The following is a 17,254-nucleotide window of genomic DNA, read 5'->3' as shown; positions in this document are numbered from 1 at the left end:
GCATTAAAATATTATAATGCAAAACCATCATTTGAGAGCAGTAGTTATTCGGATGTCGGGGCAGATGAGAAGGTTACCCGGATGAAGAACGCACGTGAGTTGAGCTTAGCGGCTCTACTTCTTTAATCATTCAGTCTGCTGAACTGACGGGCACCAGTTTCTCTCTATTCACCTCCAGATCACTGTTTAGTAAGTTACTTGCATCATTATTATCAGCCATAAAAGCCTACTAACATACCATTTTGCAGTATGTTCTCTACTGGCCTGGTAATATTTAGATGAGTCATATTATTGATGCTAAAGTGTCTTGTATGTTATATGTAACAACATGCTATGTCGTTGTGTCAGTTGGACTTCGCAGTCTTTAAGAATATTTTGCATGTGTCTAATTAGTTGTCGTTTCAACTTGTCACATATTAGTTTGCGTTAATTTTGTTTAGGACAATTGCAATGGTTGCTCATCGGTTAAAGATCAACTTGCATGGGGGCAACAAATGTATTTCTCACATCATATGCACTGCTTGTTAACTATAAATGTATATTCGTGTCATTAATGTATGTTGTGACTACAGCCTTTATATGTTAAGTTACAAAGCAGGACGGCTCAATGTGCAAATCTATCGGGGCAGTGGTGGCTCAGTGGTTGAGGCTCAGGGTTACTGACCAGAAGGTTGGGGGTTCAAGCCCCAGCACCATCAAGATGCCACTGTTGGGCCCTTGAGCAAGGCACGTTGCTCCAGGGGGATTGTCCCTCTAATAAGTGCACTGTAAGTCGCTTTGGATAAAAGCGTCTGCCAAATGCATAAATGTAAATGTGTAGAACACATGCTAACAAGACAGATTGTCATGTTTAGGCCTAGGAACACTAAATCTGTTGTTTATGGCAGTGTCATAAGTACTGGTTTTTGATCAAACAAAAGGAATACCCAGGGAACTTTGTAACGGGACCTCACGGTAATGAGAGGGATCATGGCGTCCCTGTCTTGACGCGAATTGATTTTGACCTTGTGACGCCCTGAGCTGATCGCGCACGTGGGGAAGAGGAGAGGCTGATATAAGGGATGTTTCTTTTAAAATTATTCGTTGCATTTACTCTGTAAATCAGGTTATAAGGGGATTAAAAAAAGATACTGACTTAACATTGTGTTTTCCAACTTCAGCATTCAGAGTAATGTGCATATTTTCATTGATTGTATTTGTACAAAATTGTTTTGGTGTAACTTTTTATTAGATTTTTTTTTTTTAATGATAAACCCTTAGAAAAGAAAATGTTATGTCGTTAGCCTATTTATTATTTTAAGTAAATATTATATCCATAAATGTAGATGGTCTAAGAAAATCCCTAATTTTGGACAATTTATGGTTGTGCTCTATCAGTACATTGAAACGTATCGGTTACCTAACGTAACCTCGGTTCTCTCTAGATGAGGGAACGAGTATTGCGTAAGCTAGCTTACGCTACGGGAAAGATTCATCTTTTCTGAGATATTGAAGCCAAAAAATTATCCTTAATTTTTGTATCCATTGTCAACGCAGTGCGGCAGCTGCAGACCTTGAGCGGGCTATCTAGCGAGCTCATAGGTTGCTCTGCGGCAACTGCTGCAGCCTATAGACGAGCTTGGGCGAACTCGCATCCAATGAGAGAGCGTCCAGCGCTCACTGCATCAAAGCCCGCCAAAATGGGCGTGACTAGAGTGCATATAAGCGTAGTTCGTGAGGCTGGAACCCTGGTTTTCATTGACTGAAGCGAAAAGTCGCCGTGGGCGCTGAAGCACGGCCGGCTACGCAATACTCGTTCCCTCATCTAGAGAGAACCGAGGTTACGTTAGGTAACCGATACGTTCTCTTACGAGAGGTTCTCTCAGATATGTAAGCTAGCTTGCGCTACGGGAACCCATTGTCAACGCCGTCGCGCCAAGCATCCACTGTATGAGCCCCAGGGAATTAAGGGGGGACCCGGGGGAGCCCTTATGAGTGGGGAAATAATATTTGGCCGGCAAGAATGCGGGTCATTGATTGTGTAATACATAAGCACATAGTGGGAAGGGAACGACAGGGCGGCGGTGTCGGTCTGTGTGGAATGTGACCCATCAGTGCAGCTCACCAGGGGAGCTGTAGCGTATTAAACCGCTAGTAGTTTTGCCTGCAGAGCGGGCACTTCCATATTGTAAAATCTGACAAAGGTGGAGGGGGAAGTCCATCCTGCTGCCACACATATGTCGTGAATGGAAATCCCGCTGGATCATGCCCACGAGGATGCCATGCCTCTAGTGGAGTGAGCCCTAATGCCCAACGGGCATGGCAGGTCTTTTGACGCGTATGCAGCAGCAATAGCGTCCACTATCCATCTAGATAGTGTCTGTTTCGAGGCAGCGAGACCTTTGGTGCGCCCTCCGAGCGAAACAAAAAGCTGCTCAGAGCGTCTGAAAGCGGCGGAGCGCGCAGTATACAATCTCAGTGCTCTGACCGGGCAAAGGAGATTGGCGTCGCGTTCGCTATCGGGTGCTGGCGGCGCCGATAGGGAAATGACCTGTGCTCTGAAAGGAGTACCGATCACCTTGGGAACATAGCCGTGTCTAGGCTTTAAAATGACCTTGGAGTCACTTGGTCCAAACTCAAGACACGCAGCGCTGACAGACAGCGCGTGAAGGTCTCCCACACGTTTGACTGATGACAGGGCATTCAGAAAAATGGTTTTGAGTGAAAGGTATTTCAAATCCACAGATTGAAGTGGTTCGAAAGGGGGGGCTTTCATAGTTTCGAGAACTATAGAAAGATCCCAGATAGGAACCGATGGGAGCGCTGGGGTTCATCCTTCTAGCTCCCCTGAGGAAGCCGGATGACCAGCTCGCTTTTACCCCATGACTGGCCGTGCAGGGTTCAGCTGAACGCCGCAACGGCCGCCACATACACTTTGAGCGTGGATGGGGATCTGCCCTTATCCAGCAGCTCTTGTAGGAATACGACCAGCGACGACACCCCACATGTCCAGCGGGTCCAGGTCTCTGTCGGTGCACCATTTTGAGAACACAGACCATTTTGACGCATAGAGTCTTCTCGTGGAAGGGGCTCTAGCATGTATGATGGTGTTTATTACTCCTTCTGGCAGAGCGACGGGTAGTCGTTGATCACCCACGCATGCAGCCCCAGCCTCTGGGTGGGGATGCCAGATTGTGCCGCAAGCTTGAGAGAGGAGATCTGCTCTCACTGGGATGGGCCACGGCGCTGTCAGTGACAGCTGCGTAAGCTCCGGGAACCATGTCTGATTCTCCCAACGCGGGCTATGAGGAGCACCGAGTGACGCCGTTTCCTGATCCTCTGCATTACCTGTGGCAATAGCGAGACGGGAGGGAAGGCGTAAAGTGGGCGCCTGGGCCAGTCCTGGGCCAGCTGGCCCTCGCTCGAGAAAAATATTGGGCATTGAGAGTTCTCTTTGGACGCAAAGAGGTCTATCTCTGCTCTGCCGAATAGGTGCCATAACGCCTGGACTGTTTGAGCGTGCAGGGACCATTCCCCTGGGGAATATTGTCTCTGGACAGTCTGTCCGGGCCGTCGCTCAGGTGGCCTGGCACGTGCGTCGCCCTCAGCGAGGGACCAACTCAGTATGCGTTTCGTCAGATGGAAGAGGTTCCTGGATCTGACACCGCCCTGACGGTTTAGGTAGGATACCACAGATCTGTTGTCCGAAAGGACCAGGACGTGGTGACCCTGAATGACCGGGAGAAAGCGCACGAGCGCGTACTCGACCGCTATCATTTCAAGACAATTTATGTGAAGGAGCTTTTCCTGAACTGACCATAGGCCGAAAACCGGAGAGCCCTCGCAGACTGCGCCCCAACACGTGTTGGACGCGTCTGTCGAGATGACTTTTCGTCGAGATATAGCTCCCATTGTCACTCCCCGCTGATACCATTCGGCCACTGTCCAGGGCTGCAGAGCTGATATACAGGTCTGAGTCACCTTGATGGGCTAGCGGCCTGTGGCCCAAGCCCGGCAAGACGCGCGGGTGTTTAGCCAATGCTGAAGCGGGCGCATGTGCAGTAAACCCAGCTGAAGTACTGCTGCGGCTGAGGCCATGTAACTTCCAAGCACTCTCTGGAATTTCTTCAGAGGCGTGAGGCTGTTCATCTGAAAAGATGCGGCTAGTTGCTGAACACGGCGCGCGCCCTGTGTAGATAAGCGAGCCGTCATTGCCACGGAGTCTAGTTCTATTCCAAGGAAGGAAATTGTCTGACTGGGCTGTAGTGAGCTCTTGGTCCATTGACTGCAAGACCCAAACTGTTCAGATGGCTGAGGAGAACTGCTCTGTGAGACAGAAGCTCCATATGTGACTGTGCCATAATCAGCCAGTCGTCAAATAGTTCAAAATTCGCAAACCCTGACTCCACAGGGGTGCGAGCGCCGCATCCATGCACTTCGTGAAAGTACGGGGTGCTAAGGACAGGCCGAACGGGAGGACGGTGTATTGATAATCCTGGCAGTCAGGCTGAATCTCAAGAATGGCCTGTGACGGGGATTTATCTGAATCTGAAAGTATGCATCTTTCAGATCGAGAGAAATAAACCAGTCCTTCTGGCGCACATGCGCGAGGAGTTTCCTGATTGTAAGCATTTTGAACGGTCTTTTTGCAAGCACCTTATTCAAAACCCTGAGATCTAATATGGGTCTGAGGCCGCCGTCTTTCTTGGGAACAAGAAAATAACGGCTGTAAAGCCCCGACTCACTTAGAGAGGGTGGCACTTTCTCTATGGCCCTTTTGCACAGAAGGCTTGCTATTTCTGAACGAAGCATGGACGCTAAGCTTCGTGTTCACAGTGGTTTCGAGCCAGCTCTGAAGCGAGGAGGGCGGCGATCGAACTGTAGCAAATAGCCCTGTTGTATTGTGCTTAACACCCACTTGGATATCCCTGGAATAGCTTCCCACGCTTTGAAGCGTAACGCTAGAGGGTGAATGGCCAATTCGCTCTGATTGTCGCACACAGAGCTGAACAAAATGTGTGAGCGCTGCTTAGTGTGTTCATGCATGATTGCTCGCAGACAGCATGAACAGGCTGTTTTGTGAGTGACTTCCGATTGGAATGAATGGGGAAAGAGTCACATCTGTTACGTGATGCGCAAGCATAGTCATGGGCATGGGACTTACACACAGAGGAATGTTTGCTGGCCGTGTAACAGAGCGGGCAGAGAATGGGCGCCGCGACGTATTCGTGGGCGCATTTATTGACTCTAGCGCCGAGCGGTTCGTGAATCGCTTTATGTGAGCGTGCTCTGGTGGGGACACGAGACATGCAGTGCTTGTGTGCAGAAGTGAACACTGGATTGTGGGCACATTTTCTACACATAGGGCTGGTGGTGTGACAGAGCTGCCAGAGAATGGGCACGACGATGCATTTGTGGGCTCTTCATTGACTCTGACACTCGAGCGGTTCAGTAATCGCTTTATGAGAGCGTGCTCTGTTAGGGGTACGGGATGTGTTATGCTTGTGTGTAGGGGCTGAACACTGGGTTGTGGGCACATTTTCTACACATAAGACATGTTTGCTCTTTACAAGATTTATTTGGGTCGCCGTGAAAACGGCGCTTGAGTGCTGGCAAGCGGGCAGTGTCACCGGCTTGTTGGCTGCTAAATTCACCACTGTAGTAGCCTGAGAGAAGGGGACTGACAGGGGCAAAGCTTTGACGGTGGTCTGGCCGCGGCGGACTGAGCCGCCGCTTGTTCAACAAAGTTAGGAAGACTTCGGTTGCTCTGGTTTCAGCGCTACCTTAAATCGAGGCCCGCTGGGGCGGCGGTCTGCGGCGGCTGTCTGAGCCTGACGAGGGTGGCCGCCCTGTCGACGCTGAGAAGTCTGAGATTGTTGAGCTGGGCGCCATGAAGAGGCTCGGTGCAGGAGGCTGATCACGTGAGCGGCCTGCAGAGGAGCTAGCCGACGAGGCAGAAAGAGATTCATGGCTTGTGTGGCTTTTGGACCTCTGAAAACCGGTCAATGATACCACTCACCGCGGAGCCGAGAGACCGGATGGAGAGAGCGGTGCGTTGAGGAACGTGAGCTCTGCTTCTCCCATGTCGGCTAGCGCTAACCACAGATGTCTCTCGGTCACAGTCAGCGCGCCATGCACTTCCCTATAGCTTGGGTAGCTTGGGCTGCAGCTTTGGTAGCGCGGAGGGCGAGGTCCGTAGCACTCGTGATGTCTGCAACCGCCTCTGGATGCCTGCTTTCCTCATCCCACTCCCGCAGAAGGTCCGCTTGGAGGATCTGTAGGACGGCCATAGAGTGCAGAGCAGATGCAGCTTGGCCGGGCGGCGGAATAGGCGCGCCAACACAGGCGGAAGTTGTTCTGCAGGCCTTAGATGGGAGCACTGGTTTATACCGCCATCTCGCGGAGGGCGGGCAAAGGTGTGCTGCTACCGCATCCTCGACCGGAGGGATGGAAGCGTAGCCCTTCTCAGTGGCGCCGCCCATCGGAGCAAGAGAGGTGGAGACGTGGGATCGGACCCTGGCCGAGAAAGGCGTGCTCCATGATTTGGAAAGCTCGGCGTGGAGTTCCGCAGGAAGGGAGCGGCCCGGTAGCGGGTGCTGCGGGCGGCGGCTCTGTAGAAAGCAGCCGTCAAGTCTGTTGGGTGCCTGCTCAAGGGCGGTGACCACTCGAGCCCGAGGCGGTCGACGGCCTGTGTGAGGAGGCGTGTTAGTTCCCCTCGACCCGGCGCTGGTCCTGCTGGATTCCTGGGCCGAGGAGGAGGCGTGTGAGCCTGACCACCTCGCTGTCCGAGCCATGATGGAACAGCCCTTATCCTCCGCCTCGTCCTCCGAGGTGGCAGCAGAGCAGCCGCCGGGCGGCAATTGTGCGCCCCGGTGGGCGGGAGGGTGAAGGCGATGCTCGAGGGATGGGCTCCGGCGAGGCAATCGCTTCTACCATTGTTTCCGCAGCCTTTGAGATTGGCGCTTTTTCTGCGCTGCTGAACGGAAGGCGGCGCGTGGCGTCGGTCCTGAACGCCGAAGTCGAGCCCGCAGGGTCGACATCGGCAGCTCCTCGCAGAGATCGCATCCGCCGTCGGCGAGGGCGAGCTCTGCATGCCCCAGTCCCAGGCAGAGAGCGCAGATGATGTGGCGGTCTCCGGTGCTGAGAGGAGCGCAGCATGAGGCGCAAGTGGAGCGAGGCATCTTAAAGACGCTCGTACTCTTTTGTGAAGTTCTTAAGAACTAGCTTGCTTTTAAAAAGGATACGTCGCCGGATGGCGTAGCTCGCAGGACGGCTGAAGGTGGCGAAGACGGCTGGCTTCTTCGAGCGCTGTCCACGCTTGCTTGATGCCCCTCGAATGGCGACGCGGCTTCCAGTTCAGTGATGCGAAGAGCTTCGCTGAAGAGATGAAAATCAGGGTTCCAGCCTACGAACTACGCCTATATGCACTCTAGTCACGCCCATTTTGGCGGGCTTTGATGCAGTGAGCTCGCGGACGCCTCTCATTGGATGCGAGTTCGCCCAAGCTCGTCTATAGGCTGCAGCAGTTGCCGCAGAGCAACCTATGAGCTCGCTAGATAGCCCGCTCAAGGTCTGCAGCTGCCGCACTGCGTTGACAATGGATACAAAAATTAAGGATAATTTTTTGGCTTCAATATCTCAAAAGATGAATCTTTCCCGTAGCGTAAGCTAGCTTACGCAATACGAGAGAACCTCTCGTAAGAGAACTTTGCAGTGTGTAAGGAACACCATAGCAACAAAGACTGTTGTGGAACTTTGAACTTTTACCCATATTAGACAACCCTGCATCTATGGCTTTTGAATGATCTAATACCCATTTGTGTATATAGTTATTTGTGTTTTTCTGTTTTTTACCTTTTAGTTTGTTGTTATGTGAACTGTTACAATAAAGCATAAAAAAGGAGAGGCTGACTACTGGCTCTGAATTAAACTTTCACATTAACAGTTTAGTGTAGGCCTAATTACTGCTCTTTTCTGCATTTAATTAATTTGTATGTTGATTGATCAGACTTATCCAAACTTTCGCATTTTAAACTGTAGTAAATGCACAACCAACCGATAAAATGGTATTATCTCCTACTCGTATTCAGAGCATTATTGCAACATTGAAAAATGAAGGCTTTGGGATTGGGTCAGATTAATGAACGTCTACGTGTAATGCATTCAAGTACCAGTAGGAGCAGAGGCACATTTTTGCCAACCAGAATTGTTCTCATGTGACCTCGACACAAGACGTGTGTTCGACTTCATGCAGCGCTGCGCAAACCAATCGGCGCTGGACTTTGTCGGTTATATTTTTATTTTTGGTTTAGAAACGTTGTTTGCTCCACAACCGCATCACCATTACGTATGCCATCAAAGTACTGCGAGAGCTATTGGAGAGTAGTCGGCCGGTGCAGCCTGTGCAGTTGCTCAAGAGGAGCTGTACTGGCGCTGAATGACGATTTAGCTCATTCACGATTGGCCAGACTCCCAATAGTTACACACGTTTCATGGGCTGCGTACGCAATTGCATACTTCACACACTACTCCTACTACTTATGCTATGTCAGTCTACGGCAGACATAATGCCAGCCCAGTACCATGATGTTTATAATCACACCACCAGTTCGGAGAAAACTTTAACTACTCCGTGTTTTTATAACTGAACATTATGTTTGTCATAGTAATATTATGTTTATTCATGAAAAAATTAAAAATGCTGACTACTTCATTGATATTAAAATAATACCGAGTTTTATTGGACTTCTTATCCAAACGACAGGCACTGTATGAAGCAGCACAAAACCTTTTTAAATGAACAATGTTTCTGGTAATTTTTTGTCTGAAATCTGAATTCCACTTAATCTGCAAATAAAGCAAACATCACGTGATCCGCCGTGACTGGTGTAGGTTCAGCAGACGAGGAGAGGTGCGAGTGTCCTGCTTGACGACTCTCTTTTCAACTGTAACCGGCAAATCGAGATGCATTTCAAGTCGAATACTTAATATATTGGTGGGAGAAAATAATTTCTCCTTTATGTTTAAAGCTGCTGCAATCGACTTCAAAAATACTCTACATAAATGGCCTCTACTATCTGACCGATATCCCTAATTAGTTGTTAGTTTAAACAAAAAAAGCGGCTAAGCGGCTGCCCTAGCCAGCAAAAGAAAAAAACCTGTGTGCCGCCGACGTCTGTTAGCCAGTCAGAAATCATGGGGGTGTCTGTATTAACCAATGCCGTTTGATTGGTTTGGGACTAGCCATTTGCCCGAATGATGAGACCTGTCTCTGCAGAACAAAAACAAGCGTTTTCAAACCAGAATAGACTTCTTTGTTTTTTTTTACCGCTTTTTACATGATTTTACTACTACATTGAGATTCTCTAATTTCATTGGATTGTTGAAAAACGCCCATCCTGGTTTGGAAACGTCCACTGATTACTACACTGAGACTACCTAATTTTATTGGATATTTGAAAAACCCATCCCTATTTGAGAACATCCACAGATTGAGAAAAGTCTAGTTGTTCCGCAGAGACCTATACTTCCTAATGATGGCGAGGGAGGGACAGTGTGTTTGAAAAGACAGTGAGGATTTTTGCCATTTGTTTTATTGGTCAGAAATTTGCATACACCCCTGAGTACAGGATATCATCTTTTTTTTCTTTTCTCTCTTTTTGCCTGAGAGATTCTTAATATATCTGCTAAAAGTTAATTTTATTAGCTGTCATGAACACACACAAGCATATAGATGTGCTCAAAGCTATCCAGCATGAATTAAAAGCCCCAAAACTAAAATTGTTTTCGTTGTGGTTTTTAAATGTGAATAAGAAAAACAGACCAAAACTAACTGGTATTAATATTTTTGAGGAACGTATTTTTTGTGGATGATAAATGGTCTGTTTGTATGCTTTCTTTTAGAAATGCTGCGTTTACCCAGTGTGATGAGACAGATGAGGCCAGTGTGCAGGGCGCTGGCCCCACACCTGACCCGTGCATATGCCAAGGATGTCAAGTTTGGAGCTGAGGCTCGGGCCCTCATGCTCCAGGGTGTTGACCTATTGGCTGATGCTGTGGCTGTTACCATGGGACCAAAGGTATGCTGACTTCCATGAGTATAGACCGTAATAAATTTTCGCACAGTATTATGTTGTAGTGTAGCAAGGGAATCAACACAATGCACTGGTTAATAATTATTATAATAAAGGAAGATTGTTCATACTTGTCTCTTTCCCTTAGGGTCGCACCGTTATCATTGAGCAGAGTTGGGGAAGCCCCAAAGTCACCAAAGATGGTGTCACAGTGGCCAAAAGTATCGAACTGAAGGATAAATACAAAAATATTGGGGCCAAGCTAGTACAGGATGTGGCCAACAACACTAATGAGGAGGCTGGAGACGGCACCACAGCTGCCACAGTGCTGGCCCGTGCTATTGCCAAGGAGGGATTTGACACCATCATCAAAGGTGCCAACCCTGTGGAGATCCGTAAAGGAGTCATGATGGCAGTAGAAGCAGTCATCAATGAACTCAAGAAACTCTCTAAGCCGGTCACAACACCAGAGGAAATTGCTCAGGTAAAGAATTTTCCTGTCATACAATATATTAAAAGTTGTCAGAAATCTTGACGCTCCATGTTCCCTTCAATCCATCTTTGGTATAGGTGGCCACAATATCTGCCAATGGTGACACTGAGGTTGGTACCATCATCTCCAATGCCATGAAGAAAGTAGGACGCAAAGGTGTTATTACAGTAAAGGTAAGCTTCTACTGTAAAGATGAGATGATGGTTTGTTCCTGAAAATGCTCTTGCGTATCTTGAAATCATGACTGTTTTTCTTGTTTAAAGGATGGTAAGACCCTTCATGATGAGCTTGAGATAATTGAGGGAATGAAGTTTGACCGTGGCTACATTTCTCCTTACTTCATCAATACTGCTAAAGGTAAGTATTTCGAAATAGAAGGTCACTTATGTAATAGAACAAGGGTCCCCAAACTTTTTACTGCCAGTGCCAGGTCTCTATGTTTTCAAGCGGGGCCAGAGTGAGCATACAGTATTTTTGTCACAGAGATTATTCTTCTGCTTTTATTACTTGAATTCATATTACAATTAAAATCCATTGACAGAAGATGATTTTAATATTGGTAACTTTATTGTATGTATAGATTCATTAGCAACTTCCTTTAAGGTAGGCCTACTTTTTCATTGTATACATGTTATCTCTGTTCACTGACGTGTGCATGTCCAGGTCCAGTCGTTTCGACAGAATTTGCATTACGTTTTTCTATTGTAGGCTAATAAGAAAAATGTCAAATCTGTGAGAGATGCTAAATCAGAGCCTACTTCATCTTACATCAGTGGATCCGTCCATTGGCTCAAAGAACTTAGATTTTTTTTTTTGTTATTCATTTTAGTGACAAGTCTTTAATCTGTTCACCAAAAAGATTAGTTTATATTAAAGGTGCTGTATGTAAGATTCAGAAACCCTTGTTTTAATGGCACATGTGGCCATTAAGTGAACTGCAGCCAGCTACCTGTTGCTCGTGCACACTCCATAGGGACAAAAGCGAGCGAGCATCCAAAACAATGACATAACGTACAAAAAGACTGAATGTGATTCACCGGCATCATGCTGACAGATGAGGTAGCATCTTTTAAGGGCTCATCTTTTAAGTTGTGTTAAAAGCCGTTCACACGTTGGTGAAAATTATATAGATATTGCACCTTTTAATTAATTAGGTCATTGGCCATTTTTGCATATTACAATTTTGTGAAAGTAGATGGTGCCAATTGATTGTCTTTTATCCTTTTGAAGGAGGAAAAAGCAGATTATTCAGTTATTCGTGATGGGGAAAATCTAATTATCATTTATTAAAATTTGTGTCTCAACAATTCTACTGAGAGACTTCAGCAATGCAGAGTGCTTTAGCATAATAATTTCCACACAAATGACAACAACGCATATGTATCATAATGTGAACTGCTGAGCATGACTTTAATCAATGTATACAAAATACTATCCTAAAAGATAATTATAAAGGCCATAGTTTGGGGACTCCTGTAATAGAAGGTCATACAATCTATATGCTGGCATGATATCTACTGTTCCCACTCTGTTCGTAGGCCAAAAGTGTGAGTTCCAGGATGCTTATCTGCTTCTGAGTGAGAAGAAGATCTCCAGTGTACAGAGCATCGTGCCAGCACTGGAAATCGCCAACCAGCATCGCAAGCCTTTGGTCATCGTGGCTGAAGACGTGGACGGAGAGGCACTTAGCACTTTGGTCCTCAACAGGTTTGTGGCAGAACCTTTGTAGCTTTACATTTCAGTAGGGGTGGGTAAAATGGCCAAAAATATTTTCACAATATTTTGTTTAATTTCGTTCAAGTATAAACTCCACAAGGTAAGCTACTTTTCAATGAAAGTTTGCCAATTTCATCGTCTTCAGCGGACGTTTGACTCAGTTTTGCCAACAGTGAAAACATCACAAGAAGAAACACTTTCTTGCCTGTTACGTTAAATATTTTTTTATCTAAATGGTACAAAAATAAACAGCAATGGTGTTGATGTCGGAGTTGCTGTTTTCAATCAAAAGCAGTATTGCATTGTCAGTGCTGTCTTGTTTGATACACAGTAACATTATCATATTAGCTTGATGGCTAGCTAGCAGCTACCTAGCCTCATTACTAGTGAACATGACAGCAGTGCTATGTAGCTGCTAGCCAGTTGATACTTCCTGACTGACTGATTTCATGACTGTGATTCTGTAACCTAAATGTGTGTATAACTTGGATGAACTGCTTGCTTTTTTTTTAGTGAGACATACCTGATTCGATCATCTAGATTTAGAACATAGTCTTAAGTATTAAAAATATCTCATAAGTTTATTGTTATCTTGCCCAGCCCTATATTTCAGCATAATGTCATCTTTACAAACCCCTAAGAAACGCGTGAAAAAAATAAATGGGAAACAAAGTCCCCATCACTATCTTGATTTTGCTAGCCAAGTAACCATGGTAACATTTTAGTTACTAGCAAAATATCATACTTTTAAAGTTTTATATATGTGTGTTCGCTAAATAGTGAATGTATTTAGAATATTGTTGCTTGTCTTATTTCTTAAATGATGACTGTGGAGGTAAATATGAATCTGCCGCAGCTTGCATAGTTGTAGCAATTGTCTACTGGCTTTAAGGATGCCCTGTTATTTAAAGCTTTTGGGTTAAAGGGCAATACTAAATCTTATTCACAGGTTAAAGGTTGGCCTGCAGGTTGTTGCAGTCAAGGCTCCAGGATTTGGGGACAACCGAAAGAACCAGCTGCAAGATATGGCAATTTCCACTGGAGGCACGGTGTGTGTTAAGCTCTTAATTTGCTTTCAAGATGTTAATTAAAAACATTTAGGGTTGTGTTAAATATATCACATTGTTTTGATACCCAGGCTTAATAACATCAGAATATTTAAGATGACAGCTGAACTGTGTTTCCAGGTGTTTGGTGATGAGTCTATGAGCCTAGCCCTTGAGGATATCCAGGCACATGACTTTGGTAAGGTTGGCGAGGTCATCGTGACAAAGGATGACACGATGCTCCTCAAAGGCCGTGGTGATTCATCAGCTATTGAGAAACGTATGACCGAGATTGCCGAACAGCTGGAGAGCACAAACAGTGACTACGAGAAGGAGAAACTCAACGAGCGTCTTGCCAAACTCTCTGATGGAGTGGCTGTGATTAAGGTATGAAAACATAGGTGGAAGTGATGACAGATGAGTGGCTATACTGCACTGCACCATTCAAAGCTGTATCTTTATTTGGCATCTCAGTGAACTGCTAGTTGTAAATTTGCAATTTAAAATGTCCTAACATTAGGTGGTTCAATTGCACCTTTTCAAGTAGCAGGTTAGATTGATAGGAAGCAACGTCAGATAATTTTTCTTGATAAAGCATCATGTAAATTTTTTATACTTTTTGTTAGGTTGGAGGAACAAGTGATTTTGAAGTTAATGAGAAGAAAGATCGTGTCACGGATGCTCTGAATGCCACTCGTGCTGCTGTGGAGGAGGGAATTGTTCCTGGAGGAGGCTGTGCCCTCCTACGCTGCATCCCAGCCCTGGATGACGTCAAGCCTGCCAATGCTGATCAGAAAATTGGTAGGTTGTAGGGCTGAAAAATTCATTCAAATTCAGCGTATGACCTAGTGCGATGATTGATTTATTTTTATTTTTTTTTTATCAAACTGCAAGGTTTAATAAATAAATAACCTGAACGTGGCACGCTTATGTCCGAAGCTCTGTTCTGTCTAGTGTGTAGTGTTTTCTCAAGTGCATGTTAATGGGGTCCGTGTATTACATACTCTTGAATATATGTGAGGCTCGTAATATGGTGTTTCAAGATCGATTCTGTGCTCGATATTCACACACGTATACTAACTTATGCCCTGAGTGACAGATGTGCTCTGAGTTTGGTTCCGTGTGCTAACATGAACTAAGCACATTATATTTAGAGCACTCCAATATAAAGCTGAAGTATGTCATTTCTGCGCCACCAAATGAAACTTCAAAAATAAACCTTTTTTTTTTTTTTTTTTTTAAACCGCCTTCTAAATTAGCCCATCTGCCGTTGGTCAACCAAAGAGATAATCCAGGTCTTAAGAGGGTTGCTCATAAAAACAGCAATTTTCAAAGTGCAGTAGAAAATTAAGCTATGAATGAAACTTCTAGTTGTCTCTACATAGAAAGCAGTGAAAGGAGAAGTCTTTTTTCACAGAAAAAGTTGCATACTTCAGCTTTATTTGTACATTTGTGTAATTCCAAATACATATGTCTGCTAAAAATTACTATACAAATCTAAAATAATCCCCTGAAATGTTTCTGTGGACAGAAGGGGAGGTTAGATATATAGTATATAAAGTGGGCTGAGTTTTATTTAGTCCATGTGAATGCGTCCTATGTGAACGCAACAATATATATTAAATCTGTCTATCAGCAGTTGAGCATGGGCAATATAATGATTTAATTTTGGAATTAAAAGGAATCGCAAGGTTTTTATTTTTTGTTTATCATATCAGTTCAAATTGCAATATCGTTTATTGTAAATGATCGCAATTTGTTTTTCTGTCCTAAAAAATCCCTTGGTGATTGTTGATATCCTCCATGTTTTTCCAAGTGATTTTCATAAGAACTAAGAAAAGAACCGTTTATTTCCTGTAAGAGACTACATGGCTTCTCTTTTTTTCACTTGCTCTTTAAGGTATTGACATTATTCGCAAAACTTTGCATATTCCTGCTATGACCATTGCCAAGAATGCAGGAGTTGAGGGCTCTCTGGTGGTAGAGAAGATCTTGCAAAGTGCTCCAGAGATTGGATATGACGCTCTGCTTGGAGAATATGTCAACATGGTCGAGAGAGGAATTATTGACCCCACAAAGGTTGGTCATTTCCCAGTGAAATTTTACTTTTTTTTTATTGCATTATTAGTAGGTTTTGGAAATTAGAATCGGTTCTAAATGACTTTCTTCCAAAAAAAAATTATAAATAAATGCTGAAAACAAATGAGTCAGTTCCTTATATTACTCCTAATATTTCCTTCTCATAAATATCATTAGTGTAATTGTTAAATAAACTTGATCGTTAAGGAATCTGTACCACATTCATAACTATTCCCATCTCTAATTATTAATCAGAGCATCATTTATATCCATATTCCCCTGCAGGTTGTCAGGACAGCATTATTAGATGCTGCAGGTGTTGCGTCTCTACTGTCTACGGTGGAGGTTGTTGTCACTGAGATGCCCAAGGAGGAGAAGGAAATGCCAGGTGGAGGAATGGGCGGCATGGGTGGCATGGGATTCTAAACCATGCGGAACTGATTTAAGTCGAAGGGTTGTGGGCAGGAGACATGATATGCCCCTTCCCTTTGACTTGGAAAACTCTGCCTAAACCGTGCCGGTGGTCTTAACATGGAGCAAAGAAATGGACTTGAAAGTCTCCCTTCCACCACTATGTCTGATCTTATCTCTTTGTTCGTAACTGAAGACATGACTCTACTATAAAGACAATTTCTTCTCTAATAATGTGACCAGGGGGTGTCTGTCTGCCTGCTTTGTTCTTTGACATTGTGCTTTGTTTCCATCCAGTCATCAAAAACGCCTAATAGGAAAGTGCATTTAATATGTCCTTGCATATTTTTATGCTATTGTGTTGTTTGTATGCCTCTGTACATATAGCTGTTTCTGAACCAGACCATCTGTAGGGGCTTTCAAATCAAGTCATCTAGGTAATAATCTGCTTTCGTGAGCTTTGACCAGTTGTATTTAAAAATGTATTTTCATTGATCAGTTGAAAATGTTGTACTGTTAATTATTTTGTATAAAAATAAACATCTTTCAGTAAAACAGCACATTACTAATTGAAATAATTTTTGGCAAATCTAGACAAGCCCTTTTCCAGCAGCCATCACTCACACCTTATCCTTGAGTAATCGTGCTAAATTGATAATTTGGTACTAGAAAGTCACTTGCCATTATATCAAACACGCCTGAAAGCTATTTGGTTTGTTAAATGAAGCTTAACATTGTATTTGTTTTTGAGTTGCCACAGTATGCAATAGACTGGCATGTTAGGTCAAAAATGGCAAAAAAAAAAAAAAAAAAACAACCTTCTCTAGAAAATTGTCAGTCAATCATTGTTTTGAGGAATGAAGGCTATACAATGCTTGAAATTGCCATAAAAAAAGATTTCATACCAGGTTTATTAATGTCCTGACTTTACATTGTGATCAGTTGAATGCCACTTGTGAATAAAAATAGCAATTTCTTTCCATAAGAGCAATATCTGTACATTATTCCAAACTTTAGGCCACCAGTGTGTATATATTATTGTCATTTTGGGTGTTCTACAGGAATTCTGTAAGTTGCATGTCTATATATACTCTAGTGTCAAGAGAAAATAAACATGTGTTAAGTGTAGCTCAAGATGCGTTTGACAGCCAGTTGAGTCCTATATAATCTCAGCATGGAAGTAATGAATCCCGTTCTATCATTCGTTGCACCATCTCTTTGATATAAAAAAAGTGTATAACCGCAAATAGTCTACTCCAGTATTTTCTAATTGTATTAAAAATGCTTTTTAAATTACACTAGGCATTTTGTAGATCCATTTGTGATGCGTGGATAATGTTTGGCAGAACACCCATGAATTAAAAGGTTAAAATATCAGGCAGGATGCAGCAATCAATATGCTAGTATTACAAACATTAAGAGCTAGTTAATAAAACCCCAGAGCTGTCAATGACACT

General features: G+C 44.3%; 1 protein-coding gene across 1 annotated transcript; it reads left to right on the top strand.

Annotated features, from left to right (window-relative positions):
• Positions 1-71: 71 nt before the first annotated feature.
• Positions 72-16,782, top strand: LOC127658871 (60 kDa heat shock protein, mitochondrial-like). The gene is made up of 11 exons (XM_052148407.1): positions 72-189; positions 9,883-10,058; positions 10,201-10,536; positions 10,623-10,718; positions 10,809-10,902; positions 12,084-12,252; positions 13,211-13,310; positions 13,449-13,694; positions 13,934-14,108; positions 15,208-15,386; positions 15,672-16,782. Exons 2-11 carry the CDS (start codon positions 9,885-9,887, stop codon positions 15,810-15,812), a joined length of 1,710 nt encoding a protein of 569 aa, XP_052004367.1. The 5' UTR covers positions 72-189; positions 9,883-9,884; the 3' UTR covers positions 15,813-16,782.
• Positions 16,783-17,254: the final 472 nt, after the last annotated feature.

Source organism: Xyrauchen texanus, chromosome 18 (assembly GCF_025860055.1).
Source record: "Xyrauchen texanus isolate HMW12.3.18 chromosome 18, RBS_HiC_50CHRs, whole genome shotgun sequence".
Lineage (NCBI taxonomy): Eukaryota > Metazoa > Chordata > Actinopteri > Cypriniformes > Catostomidae > Xyrauchen > Xyrauchen texanus.
This window is presented reverse-complemented; position numbering and strand designations above follow the sequence as displayed.